Source organism: Pezoporus flaviventris, unplaced genomic scaffold (assembly GCF_033815535.1).
Source record: "Pezoporus flaviventris isolate CSIRO_AGI_PZ_B2104156 unplaced genomic scaffold, CSIRO_AGI_Pfla_v1 ptg000097l, whole genome shotgun sequence".
In the NCBI taxonomy this organism is placed as follows: Eukaryota; Metazoa; Chordata; class Aves; order Psittaciformes; family Psittacidae; genus Pezoporus; species Pezoporus flaviventris.
The window spans coordinates 322,351-335,629 of NW_026892645.1; the positions used below are offsets into that span (position 1 = coordinate 322,351).

A 13,279-nucleotide genomic window follows, 5' to 3' on the forward strand; every position below is an offset into this window, starting at 1 on the left:
TGTTAGAGCTGAGGAGGGGAGCAGTGGGGTAGAATCAAGTGGTATTCAAAAGCCTCAAGCTGCCCCCCCAGGGAGAAGCACTGCCACATGCAGGCAGCCCAGAGCTGGGGACTCTTCCTCATGAAGAGGATTGTCAATAGGTGGCACAGGAGCAGTAACCAGCAACCTGCTTGGGGAGTGTCACCACTCACACACGCCAGGTGGATACAAAGATGCCATTGTTTTATTTTGATTGTTTCCAAAAATCAAAACATTTTCAAACACAACTAAGGTACAAAATACAGCATAAAAATGAGAATTTATACTTCTTTTTCCACATAGAAAGCAAAAATATATTCAGAATGAATTCCAGAACACTTTGCAGAGCCAATTGACAGCTGATACCCTGCTTGTGAGAGCTTCTCAGCCATGGGGAGAGGTCATGGGATTTTTGGGAGATGCACAAACACAGCAGCATAGGTAGGAAACCAGAACCTTCTGCATCAGGACTCACAGTAAGTCTGCATATTGTGCTGCCTGGAAATACCTTTAATGCCCTCCTCCTGACCATGCCCCTTTAGTACCAAAACATTTCTGCTGCAAGGGACAATATCAGTTCCTTTTCTGGGGTCTTTTGCTGGAAAAGGGACTCGATTTTCACAGAGGAAACTGGTCAGTCAGCATTTCAGACCAGGTTGTCATCCAGCTCCTTAGGACACAAGTTGAGAAAGCCAACTTAAGGGCTACTTACAGGAGTAGTTTCTGTCATTCCATTTATAAATACTATGAACACCACCAGCAGTTAAAGTATCTGAGATTGGCTGCCTTGATGTAGTCTAAAACCATTACAAGACCTGCAGTGAAACTGAGCAAAAAGTACCTGTGCTGCTTATCCGTAACTGGACAGATTAGTTTTGCTATGAAGAGATGGGCACAGCGAACACTTGAGGTAAAAAAATCCTCTTGCAAAACCTTTTAAAAAGCAAGCTTTCTATATGACCCAACTGTAACTGCTGGCTTTCCCTCCAACCTACCCCCCAACTGATTCCTTTCCTTCAGCAGCAGCACATCTTGCTATTACACTGGCCATTTTCCCTTCAAGATGATGAAATCATTGGTTTAACATTCATCAGTGCTCTTCTATTTGGCATCAGTTCTTTCAGACTAGTTTTCTCTCCTAAAAAGCAACCATTAAGCTGAACTGTCCAGGTTAGTGTCCTTACCAGCAGACCCTGGTAAATAGCTCCTGCTGGAGACATTCAGCTGAATTACTCCTTGAACAAACAGTTGAGCAGCTTTCTCAAGGGAGACAACAGTGCAAGGTATTCATGTAGTATTAGCAAGTTGGGAGGGCTCATGCTTTCTAGAACTCTTTCATGATCTAGTGAAACAAGCTTACCTAGCTGACTGGCAGAGGACAAAATGCCTCCTCTGAGCAGCACTAAGCATGTTCATGGCACAGTGATTGTGGCACTGAAAGGTGGAAATAGGGTCTTTCCCCCCCTTATACTGAGGAGTTCCTCCCTCTGAACACACAAGTTACATCCCCAGCTGCTTATTCCCTGCATGGGTTTGAATTTGCATTCTTCAGCTATAACCGTTGGATTCAGAGCCGAGAACTGGGGCTCTGGCAGCACAGAGTTGATGGGTGTCCTCCCTGCACAGCCTGGGATGAACTACCATGGGGCAGAGAAAGGGCTGGCCTCAACCGGCCCCTTGCTGTCACAGGTACTGGCGCAGTCGGGACCGACAGAAACGAATCAGAGAAGCAACCCTACAGATGAGAAGATTGACTGCTCCCCTCTCACCCGTACCGACTGCAGGGAAAAGCGGGAGTTCTGCAGTTTTTAAGACACTTTTACCAATAACCTACAATTCAGATAGGAATTTGGGGCATACGTGGATGGAAGCTGGTTAATAGCAGAAAGGAGCTTCTGTTATGGAACCTGCAGCACAACTTGGCTCCCTTCTTGGGAATTCAGGAGGAAACTCTGGGGAAAGAATGCTGAATACAGTTCTTTTGGCACATAATTTTCACAGAATCTGACATTCTGTCTCTTCAGGAGTATCACCCCCTCCGCTCCTTGAAATGTGATTAGCAAAACAGGACTCCTGATTAGCAATAAAGGATTATCCCTTGTTCCTCTTGAGAGGGGAACTGGGACATGTTAGAAGACCCCCTCCCTTTTCTTACCTAGAGGGGTACAACTACTTTCAGCGTTTTTTTTACCTTCCATTTGGGGGTAGGAAATGCTTCCCCTGTTAAACAAAATGGAATTACAGGCCTCTAAGCAGCAGAATAACTGTTTTTTCTTGATGCTGCTTTCCACGTTGATAAGAAATGCTATGATCAGCAAGGGAACTCCTCGTGCACAAGACAGTTTTAATGAGGGTGAGACATGGGAGCCACTTTTTTAGTTATAGCTAGAACCCAACAGTACACAATGATACAGCTGTATCTGCTCACAGTACTTCAAATTTCAAAACACTGCTGACATTAAAGACAGCAAACTACTGTTCTACTGCAACTCACTGAAGCATCAGCAAAATGCAGGTTCCTTGGGTTAGTTCCAAATCTAGAAAGTTAGAATAAGCCTAGGCAACTTTTCTTGAAGAAATAGGATTTTTTCTATTACATTACTGGTGCCACTGTAAATCAAATTCAGAATATCTGTGCCTTTAATAGGAAGGGGGCATGTACGTGTAAAATGCTGGCAGTTTTTGTTGAATCCATAAAGAATCAGTTCTTGACTTAATATGTTATGTCCCAAGAAGTGTTGCTATTCCTGTTACCACTCTTTTTTCTTCTCATCCATGGAGACTCCACCAGGACCCAGTGCAACCACAAGGAGGAGGCCTCCAATGACAGACATGGTCTGGAAGAAATCGTATTTGAGGAAGTCATGCATGGGCTTGTAGGCTGGGACGGTCCAGAAGGCATTGAAGTAGATATTGATGCCAAACAGCCAGATGACTAGAGTCAAGGCAGCCAGCTTAGTCTTGAAGCCAATTGCCACCAAGATAATCAGGGCTGTGCCCACAATGTTCTGCAGAATCTGCAAATAAAAAAAACCCACAAGCTTACACATGGCTCTTAAACAGACAAGAATCAGAACAGAGCATGGACAAGTTCAACAGAACAGGTTGTCGTGGCACAGAGGATCTAGTAATTTTCTCTACATATTAATTCTACTAAAAAATAGACTTAAATGATAAGCACTGAGCAGGTGCTGCAGCTGATCAGGGAGCTGGTACTGTATTCTAGTTCCTTAACTCATACTTTTATACTCGGATACTTACAGAAAAGAAGTTCATATCAAAATGTAGCAGTGTCATGAACATGAGGACCAGCAGCACACGGCCCCCCAGCTGCATGTACTGCTTTGGGGAGCTTTCCCGCATGGTGGGGACACCAGCAAACATGCTCTTCCCCTCTGAGCGCGACTCGGCCAAAAGCAGCAGCAAACCTCCCCCAAGGGCCAAGTTCCTACAGGAAGACAGGGGGGAAAAAAAAAAAAACAAACCCAAAGGCAGTTTATAATTTGCACTACTCTAGTGATTTAAAGTTTTATCCGACAATTTAAACTCAGTAAGAATCTGCATGCTGGGGAGGAGTGACCTACTCTTTCCCATGCAGTGTGCCTGCATCAGGCTTCACAGCTGACACACCAGTATTGTGCTCAAGGATTTCCCCAGGCCTGTGCAGACTGTAAAGCCTGCCAGGGAAGTCCAGCACCCTCAGCTCGGGCACAGCTGCTTAGCATCTGTCACAGCATGACTTTACTTGTATTGAAGTTATTCTGTACCTCAGGTTTGAGAAAACAGAATAGCAGTCCTGCTAAAAATTACACAGGTTACAGGGTTGTAGTAAGCCCAGAGTATAGTTCTTGTGCTGCCCCCTACCCCCCTTCTCAAAGGAGAGGGGTGAAAAGCCAACATTCAGCCATTACTCAGGATTGGCAAGAAAGCTCATGTTTAAAAGCCCTGTCTTGTACTCTAAGAAGGTGTTAGGGATTTAAAACCCCAGAAACCATTCTAGTATCTGTATGTTTTAGCTAGACCAGAAAATGGCTTCAGTCATGCTTAAGCACAGTTGCTATTTTAGCCATTTAGGAAATAACAGCAGCTCACTGACCCAGTCTAGACAGTTGCTTGTGAGCGCTCAGCAAGAAGGTTAGTAGCAGAAGCACTTAGATCCTAGAGGGCTGGGATTAGTCTTTTGCCTTCTATAATACTGGTCTATGGCTTAACACAGACTCTACTCATTTTTTAAATGCTGACATTTCTTGTTTAATGTAAATGCACAATATGCAAATACTTCTAGTGGTGTATTTCTAATAAACACTATGTACAGAGATCATTTCCTGTCAGTGACAGAGGACAGTTTTAGTTCTGTTCTGATAAACTCTTAAGAAGCAGGCATACCTCATCAAGAACTTCAGGTCCCATAGAATGCTGTATGCAATAGTCTAGGCAAAGGGAAAAAAAGCCAGGTTAAAACACCATACAAACTGCACTGACATTATGAATTTATGTTATAGTCTCAAGCCTGTGCTATCCATAGCAGAAGTCAGTTACAGGTATGTTATACTGAAGGAAACAAGGTAGTTACATCAGTGTGGTCCAGTCAGCCAGTGTAAAACAGGGAACAGAAGCCAGGATTGACTTGTGCTGTAGCCACACACACCCCACACCCCCTCCCCCCCAATTCATTGGTTTTGAATAGGAAGGAGGCTACTACTAGCTAGGATCTTTTATAACAACTGTGTGCTGAAGGCCAAAGCAACTGCAAGTTCCACATTTGGCACTTTACTCACATACAGGTAAAGTGCAAGTCACTTCTGCTAAACTGGTCAAGTATTGAATCAATGTCTCCAGCCAACTGAATTACAGCTCAGGATCTATTGGGCACATCAGAAGCCGCAAAATAGTTCAATGCCATTGAGGACTGGCACTAGCCCAGGGTGGAGAAGAATTCCAGGGCTGCGAGTTGTATTTAACTATGTTGGAAGTACTGGGGCTAAGCGAGAAGATTTGAAAGATACAATTTAGAAGGGCTGAAGACTCAAGCCTCCTACCTGTAATGCTATAATTCCAAACAGTCCAAAGCAGGCATATTGCACAAAGTTCCTACTCAGCACCAGGATGCAGCCGCCTGAGTTGGGGAAATTGAACACAGTTACACTTCTGGCTTGCACAGGAAAAGATGCTGCAGGAATGCTAACTTGTTCTGAACTGAGCAGACACTGGTTGCTTTCCACTGAGTCACAAAGAACATCAGGCAGGAAATTTTACTTTCACAAATCAGTTTGAGAACCTAGAAGTCTTACGGCATTTTAAAATGTATTCTAATTCCAGAAACATCTTTTATTTTACAAAGGGTAAGCACATGCTGAATGCAGCCCCCAACACAGCACTGTACAGCAGCCATTGGTGTTGAAGCATTACAAGAAATTAAAAAGGAACTCAACTAACTATGGATTTATTTTATTTTTTGGTGAAAGAGGTGTTAGGGCAAACATGCTGTACTCCTTTTCCTTCAAAGCTTTTGGTTTATAGCCTTCCTCAAGTCTTTATCACAAAGCACTGACAACCTTTGCTACTTTGACATGAGGACTGGTAACTGTATTCAATTAAGCTGATTTGTTACACAAAAATATGAGGTTAAAATCAAATAATTTAAACCCAAACACAAGACAAGAAATTGCCAGAGCAATCAAGGGACACAACATGAACAGCAAAGGATCTGACTTCTCTCCGTTTCTCTAGGCCCACCAGCACAGTCACAGGAGCTCTGCTTCTGGGCTTATTTTTAATCCCAGACTTTGAAAAATCTCCAACACAAGCCCCTGTCAGGCTTAAGCACACCACCTGCAGGACAAGACTGCCATTGAGATTAATACCCCTTAAATCAGGATACCAGGAAAGTCTTAACACTGCCCTATTTAAGAAATAAGAGTATTTCATTTAGAAAATTCAGGGGGTGTATGTGTTCAGAGGGGCATGTACAGAATTGAAAACATATTGTCCTAATGGATTCTTGGCATCTGACTCAGAGGTAGCGTCAGAAGAAATTCTCCAAGATCACTTCCAGGAAAGACTGAAGCAAGTCAATTGAGTTCTTTTCATTCAGCCCATGTGGTACTATCAGTTCTAAGCTTTCAGTGGCTATTAAGAAGTCAGTGAAGCATCCCGTGCTTACATGATTCACAGTGGTTACACAAGCCAGGGTGGCAGACACACTGGAGTGCTCTGGCATCCACCTTAACAGCCTTAGAGCCACTTACTTAGCTGTCCAAAGAGATTTATGAACACAAAGATGGAGGCCAGGAAATAGCCACAGTTCCATGTGCCATCAATGTAATCCCTCTGTTCGCTCCACTGGAACCACATGCGGATGCCATCCTCCAGGAAGGTGCTGATCAGGCACAGGTGGGCCACGTGGGGCAGGTATTGCTTCGTCACCCTCAGGAACTGCACGGGCAGACAGCAACGTTAGCAGGGGACCAAGGCAAGGTGATACTCAAGCCATAACAGATCCATGCACTCTGCAGACTTATGCACTTGGCAGTTCTTATGCATGTAAATCAACATCTGGAAAGAAACACATACTTGGGACTCGATTTAATGAAATTCTTCTCCACTTCAGTTTAAGAACAGGTGGGAGCAGCAGGGGGAAACCTGTTGTCACATGCCACCCCAAGAATATTTTGGACAAGGACCTGGAGAAAACCAGAATCCAGCAACATCTTCCTACATAAGGAACTGTGTTTGATGAAGCTCTTACTAGCTGAAGGCTGACCCTGGTTTTAGCTTCTGTCTCAGGGTTTCCTGTTACATCTCAACCATCAGCCAGCCAGGAGCTGAAATGACAGTCCTACATGCTCAGGCACTCAACACCCTGTAACCAACCGACTCGGTGAGTCAGGTTGACAGGAGACCCATTCTATACAAATTGAAAAACATTAATGAGCTTTCTGCCAAACCAGTTCTTCCTAACAGCTCAGAAAAGCATCAGTGCAAAGCACGTGCTCTTGTGTACCAGCAGCAGCAACCAGATCAGTGTGGCCATTGCATGAAACTGCACCCTCTGTCCTCGAAGTATACACAGTTTCTACTTTCATTAAAAAAATAGCACTTGGATTTGCATTGTCACTTGGTGCAAGCCAGCACCTGGCTGGCCTCTTCCACACACAGGTTCAGCTTAGCCACATCTCTCAGAGGATGTATCTGCAGCCAGCGTATGCTCCTGTTTGAGCAATGCAATCTAATAAGAAACAAATGTGAATTTAATCTAAAAACAAGTACAAGATTAAACAGCAGGGTTTTGCTTCCAGATGACAGAAGCAGTTTAAGCAGGTTAATACTCGTGGAAGTAAATGCCCATGCCAGGAGGCTTCATGCAGAACTAGCTTCCAGAATCCACAGGGATCCCCGCATTAGGACTAGGAGGAACTGCTGTTTAACAAAATCACATTAACCTACATGAAGTTCCATGTGTTGTATGGCACACTGAGTCATGTTATTCATACAATATTGGAATACTTCAAGCATGAAAAGGGGTGGGAGAGCCCATGTGTGTATAGGCATCTTCTAGACAGCATTGAACTGTGTATGAAAAATGGACTGAGAAGGCGCACAAGCCTTTTCTTTTGTAATTCAGTATCTCCATTGACCTCAGGTTAGACAAGAGGGCCAACTGGTTTCTTCCTGGGCAAAATCTTTACAGCTCTGGCAGCACTGCATGCTTTCAGTATATATGGGAGCATGGAGCAAGGAGACTAAAGCCACTGCTGAAAGTTTACCCTTGCCAAAGTAACTAGTAATTACTAAAGGCTGCTCTAGAGCTTATGCAAATGTCAAGCTTTGCTTACTGTTTAACTGAAAATTATCACAAGAAAAAAAACCACAGCAGCCAGACTTAATTAAACAGTGACTATGGGAACAAACTACAGCAGTTGTACTGCATGCAGCCAGAGTCTAAAGGTCAAGAGTCAAGTCAATGGAGCAGATTTTAACTGCAGCTGTACTCTGATTCAGGGCTGCCACTTCAGGCTTTAAGCCATGTCAACAGTTGGATGAATGAGTCAGAAGAAAATCTGTGATCTTTGTCACTGCATGAAACGCACAGCTTGGTTTACAGCTTGCTTCTCTCCTGGATTTCACTGTGCATTTGGGCAAACTTGCTATGGAATACTAAGGACAAAGTTATTTTGGAACTAATACAAACCCAGAAGTGGTTTGTGCAGTAACTCTGCTGTGTTGAGATCCAGAACAAGCAACTCTGGTCTAGGAAAAAAAAAGAAAGTGGAAGGCATCTGTAAGGAAAAGGAAGAGACCTGCTGTGGAGAGACAGAACAAAGCAGAAACCTTAGAGAGGATATCTGCCTCCAGGCCTCATCTTTGTTATTTTGAAACGGGTCATGTAAGCTAATCTCATCTTCCCCTTTCCTGAAAGGGTAACTGCCAACAGTCCAGGTGAAGGAAGCAAGAAGGCATTTAACATTTACCTGTTCTCCAGGTGTAAAGGAGCAACCTTATCATCGCTGGACATCCATAACCCATGTAGCTGCATTTACTTAGCTACACACAAGTTGATGGCCCCTGTACACAGCAAGCCTGAAGTAAATCAGCTTCAGAAACAGACTGTATGAACAACGATCAAGGCCAAAAGAACAACTAGCCATAGATATCCAGAGAGAAAGCAAGAGAACAGTTATGTGATAACTAAAGGAAGAGAACACACCACCAAGTGATTCTGCAATTAGAGGGTTTGGGTATAAATCACCCAACTAGTTTAACTAAGGACAAGATAACTTCTAAGAAACAGGAGATCTCCAGAAGTGGGACTGAACTAATAGTACCAGACACACTGTTTTTCTGCTCTGCACATCACTGTGTCTCAAATGTTGTAACCTTAGACCACTTCCTACTTCCTTTAAAATTTACACAGATAAAAGCAGCACATATGGGAAATGTGGTAACTGCAGTTGATAAACATATCCAGCTAAGATGTGGGACCCGAAACATGCATGCCACTAAGCACGATATCTGTAAACCGAAGCAAAACTGTTGAGATTGATGGAAGCTGCAGTGTTAAACTCATGACATCAAGTAATAGGATAGCTTATTCCACTGTGGGTTTTGCATCACCTGTTCTTAGCACACACTGCCTCCTTCCAAGAGGCAATACATCTTGAGAAGAGAAAACAACATGCTGAAGTAGAACTATTTTGAAGACCAGTTGGTTCTATGTTGGCAGCCAAGTCACTAGCATACACTTAGTGGGGCTCTGCGTTGCCACTTTCCCCTCTAATAGCATCAGGGCAGAGTTCACTGTTCCTCTCAACAAGCAGAGATGTACAAGAGGATCCAGGATCTTCCAAAATGAGGCTTAAAATACTCAAACCCATGACAAGGGCCTGTCCAAACAGAGGTAATAAAAATCATTCTGTTTTGACTCTTTATGATGCTTTCTAAACTATATTCTACCTCCAGCAGTATCAAATTTGTTAAAACTCTAGTCTGTCCTGTTCAAAGTGCATATACCATAACTACAGGTACTTTAAGACCAGTACATAGCCAGGAGGTGTGCTCTTACATCAGGGAAGTGCTGATCATGGCGATTAGCAGAGCAGCCTGCTGATGTACCCAGAAAGCCCTTGTGTGCTGCACAGCATTATTAGCTTACAGCTTCCCATAAAAGCATATTGCAAATATCTAAATGACATTCATTTAAGGGTTTCCTTTGTTCCAGGAGATCAGATACTTCCAGCAGCCGGTGATCCTTCATGGAATAGGATGCTCAATCCTCTGGCAGAGAAAAAAGAACAAATAACTTCTTTCACCAACCTGTGTACATCCACTGAAAGAACTCTCACATAAACATCACTAGGACAACAGCACTCACCACGCTGAGTTGATCAATGTATGCGAGTTCCTTGGGAAAGCTAGAAACAGAGGCTTTCCTACTTACTTCAAAAGGCAGGAATGGAGCTGTGACACACCAGAACATTGCCAGCAATCTTAAATTTTTAACTGCAGGAAGATTCTTGTAATAATGCTTTTCACTCCTAAAATGTGCCTTATACCAGTTCCATTTTTCAAAAAGCTATTTAGTAATCAAATCTTAAATGGGATTTTTCTGTATATTGGAATTTGTTATCATTCTTCATAGGGAGATTATTTTCTAGCCTAACCAGAACAGGGTATGCGGCTTATAATGCTGCAAGATTGATGTACTGACATCACTAACTTATGGAGAACATTTCCAAATTCATTTTTAATATAAAACATAGAAAAGTTCAGACCAACATTAAATGTTTTATTCTCCCTTCCATGTTCTGCAAAATAGGATACAGAGATGTTGTCATTAGCTGAACATGCATCAGCATTTATTTTGGAAAATTAAATGAAACCCCCAGAGTCTGGGTGTCCCTTGCAGCCCTTTCACTGCAGCACAGTGACTCAATAGTCTCCTTGCACTTCTGTCCATAACTTTTTTAGGACAGCAGAAATACCAAGCAACCACATTCCTAAAGATTAGCACAGACACTAGAAAAGTTCCTGTGATCTGCTCCCTCTTGTGGGGATTACAGAGGAGAGACAACCAGCTCTTGAACCCTAAACAATCAGCACAGGGCCCAGATACAGCTATTTTTCAGTACAATAATGTCAGCGGTACATGGCAACTGCACTAAAGTGCTTAGCATGCAGTCTTTTAAACAGGAAACACTAAAATAGGGTTTATTAATAATATTTAGAATTATTAATTCTGAATTATTTTATCTATTAATAAATAATTCAGAAATTAAGATTGGGCTGGTGCTGTGCTTAAAAAGAAATCAGCCCATGAATGCCTGTAGCTGGGCATCATTTTGAACCAAGATTGTGATTTCCTTGCACTGTGGCTCACCCAGGTTTTAAGAGCCTTTAACAGTTTTTCCCACTCTCCCCAGTATCTGACAAGTTGCCTTCCCTGAATTCAACAGGCCCAGGCCCAAGCAAGGCCTCTGCTGCAGGCCTTGGAAATCACCAACAGCTCAGAGGACAGCTCACCAGCCATACTGTGCACCTGTGGGCTACGAACTCATGCTATAGCCAAGCTAAACTCACAGCTAGTTCTCATCACAAGTGATCCCCCCAACAAGTACTGGTGCTCACTTGATCTAACAATGATATAATCGAACCAACAGAAAAAATGATCTCTTTTTTTCCCTTCCAGTTAAGCTCTCCAGTCCAGTGACTGTAAAGTGCTGGTGTGAGAGAAAAGGGGCCCACAGCCATGGGAGAAGCAGGACAGTACCTTTCTCTGACAGCTAGCTGTCAGAAAAGCTTAGCTGCCTTGTAAGACCGTGTCTTCACTGCACTAGCTCACCCTTGGATTACTCATTACTACTGAATATCTTGGCATCTAGGGCATAGTTTGCCAATTCACATAGAAATTACAGTAACTGAGAAAAGTTAAGCTTTAGTGTTTCAATTTAAGGAATGGATTATTATTGCACTTGTAAGAGACATTCGGGAGGCGCTGATAAACCATGGAAGTAGCTGTAACATTTTACCACAGGGCTTTTATGTTGCAGAAATTTAAGCCTCGTTATTCTTGAGCACTAGTACAGGCAATGGAGAAATCCAGGGTACACTGAGAATGCACAGAGCTCCCAGAACAGACACTGTCCAGCTCGACTACCTCCGCCTCCATCAAGCGGAGCCTCAACATAATTTCAGTCCAAATGTTCCAAATATTTTTTTAATCTAGTATGAACTAACACTTTCCATAAGACAAGTGTTAATTTGTAATATATACCAAAGGTTATCACTTAGTAAATCACTCCTACACTGGTGCGATACTGACTTCTAGCAGTATACACATACAGAAAGAGCATGACTGAGCTACTAGGCAGCTATCCGAAGGCAGAATTATCAAAGGGGCTAGTTACTTGGAAAGCATAAAAGACGTTTTATCATCTGATGGGTAAGTGTAGGCAAACACTTTGAATTCTTGCACCACACAATTTCAACAGTCAGAGCTGTAAAACCAGGCAGAATCAGGTTTTCCAGAGAACCTGTTAAATATGATAAGATGTTGCCTCTTATTTTCAATTAGATGAATCACAATGACAGTGAATATCTTTCTAAAAGCATCACCAGCAGATCAACTACTTATGCTCAACATGTTTCTACTCTTACATATAAGAGATTAGAAAATTCTATTTAATAGAGAAATCTGTAAGAACCTTCACTGAAATAGATGTAAAGAGAATTACCAGATAGCATCAACTGGCTTGCTCTCGTTTCACCCCTTTTACTCCTTTTATCCAGGCACAGCACCCGAGTGCTCGCAAACATCTTCCAGTTTGGGTTTTCAGGTACCGGTCGGGGCTTAGATTTTCGCTTTTCTGTCCCCATCACCTCGCCCCCATTTCCCACACCACTTTAAGCCCCATTTGCCAGCCCGGACAGCTTGCAGGAAGACAAGAGCCGCTCGGACTCTGCTCTCCTTCCACTCCCAGGAGGAAGCCCGGTTCCCAAGGAGAACTTGTCTGCTTCGCTGTACACAGGCTGAGGAGCAGTCGCAAGGCTCGCATGAGGACGGGGGGCCGACACTCTCACAGGGACCCAGCCGCCGGGTCCGCGCCGGCCACTCCCTCTCCGGCGGGAAGCCGGGCCCCAGCTTTCCCTCGGGGCGACGCGACCGAGGGAGCCCGCAGGCCCGCCGGAAGAGCAGGCCCCAAGGTGGCGACCCCGCTCCGGGACGCCGCCATTCCGGCTGCTCTACCGCGGCCCAGCTGAGCCCACAGGCCGGCGGCCTGCCCTGCCCTCCCCTTCCCTTCCCTCACTCCCACCCCAGCCAGCCCCAGCGCCCGAGGAAGCGGCCCAGCACACAAAGGGCGCCCGGCCAGAGAAGGAAAGGCAGGCAGGCAGGCAGGCACGCACCTGGTCCGCGAAATCCTCGGCGGTGCTCATGATGTCGTTCTGGCCCATGGCGGCGGGGGTGCGACGGCTCGGCGCGCCTGGGCCCGGCTCTCGGAGACGGCAGCGGGCGGAGCGTGGCGGGGCAGCGCCGGGCCGCACACCGATCACTGCGCTGCCACGTAGGCCAGCCCTTAAAGGCGCCGCGCGGGGGGCAGCGCCGGCGCACGCGGGGAGGGGCGTGGCCCGGGGAGGGTGGGGCGGCCCCGCCCCTCCGCCCGCGCCTTAAAGGGGCAGCCCGGGGGGGGGGGGCGGTGCTGGCGTTTTGTCCGCCCTGGCAGTTGTGTGGGGGGAAGCGGGCGGCGGGCGCGGCGCGGCCCGGCCA

At 44.9% G+C, this 13,279-nt stretch overlaps 1 protein-coding gene across 1 annotated transcript; it reads right to left on the bottom strand.

Annotated features, from left to right (window-relative positions):
* Positions 1-201: 201 nt before the first annotated feature.
* Positions 202-13,116, bottom strand: SURF4 (surfeit 4). Its single transcript, XM_061476894.1, has 6 exons — positions 12,919-13,116; positions 6,267-6,453; positions 5,058-5,134; positions 4,405-4,448; positions 3,280-3,466; positions 202-3,035 (listed from the first exon to the last, which is right to left on the bottom strand). The coding sequence occupies exons 1-6, from the start codon at positions 12,964-12,966 to the stop codon at positions 2,769-2,771; spliced, it is 810 nt and encodes a 269-aa protein (XP_061332878.1). The 5' UTR covers positions 12,967-13,116; the 3' UTR covers positions 202-2,768.
* Between the last annotated feature and the right edge of the window lie 163 nt (positions 13,117-13,279).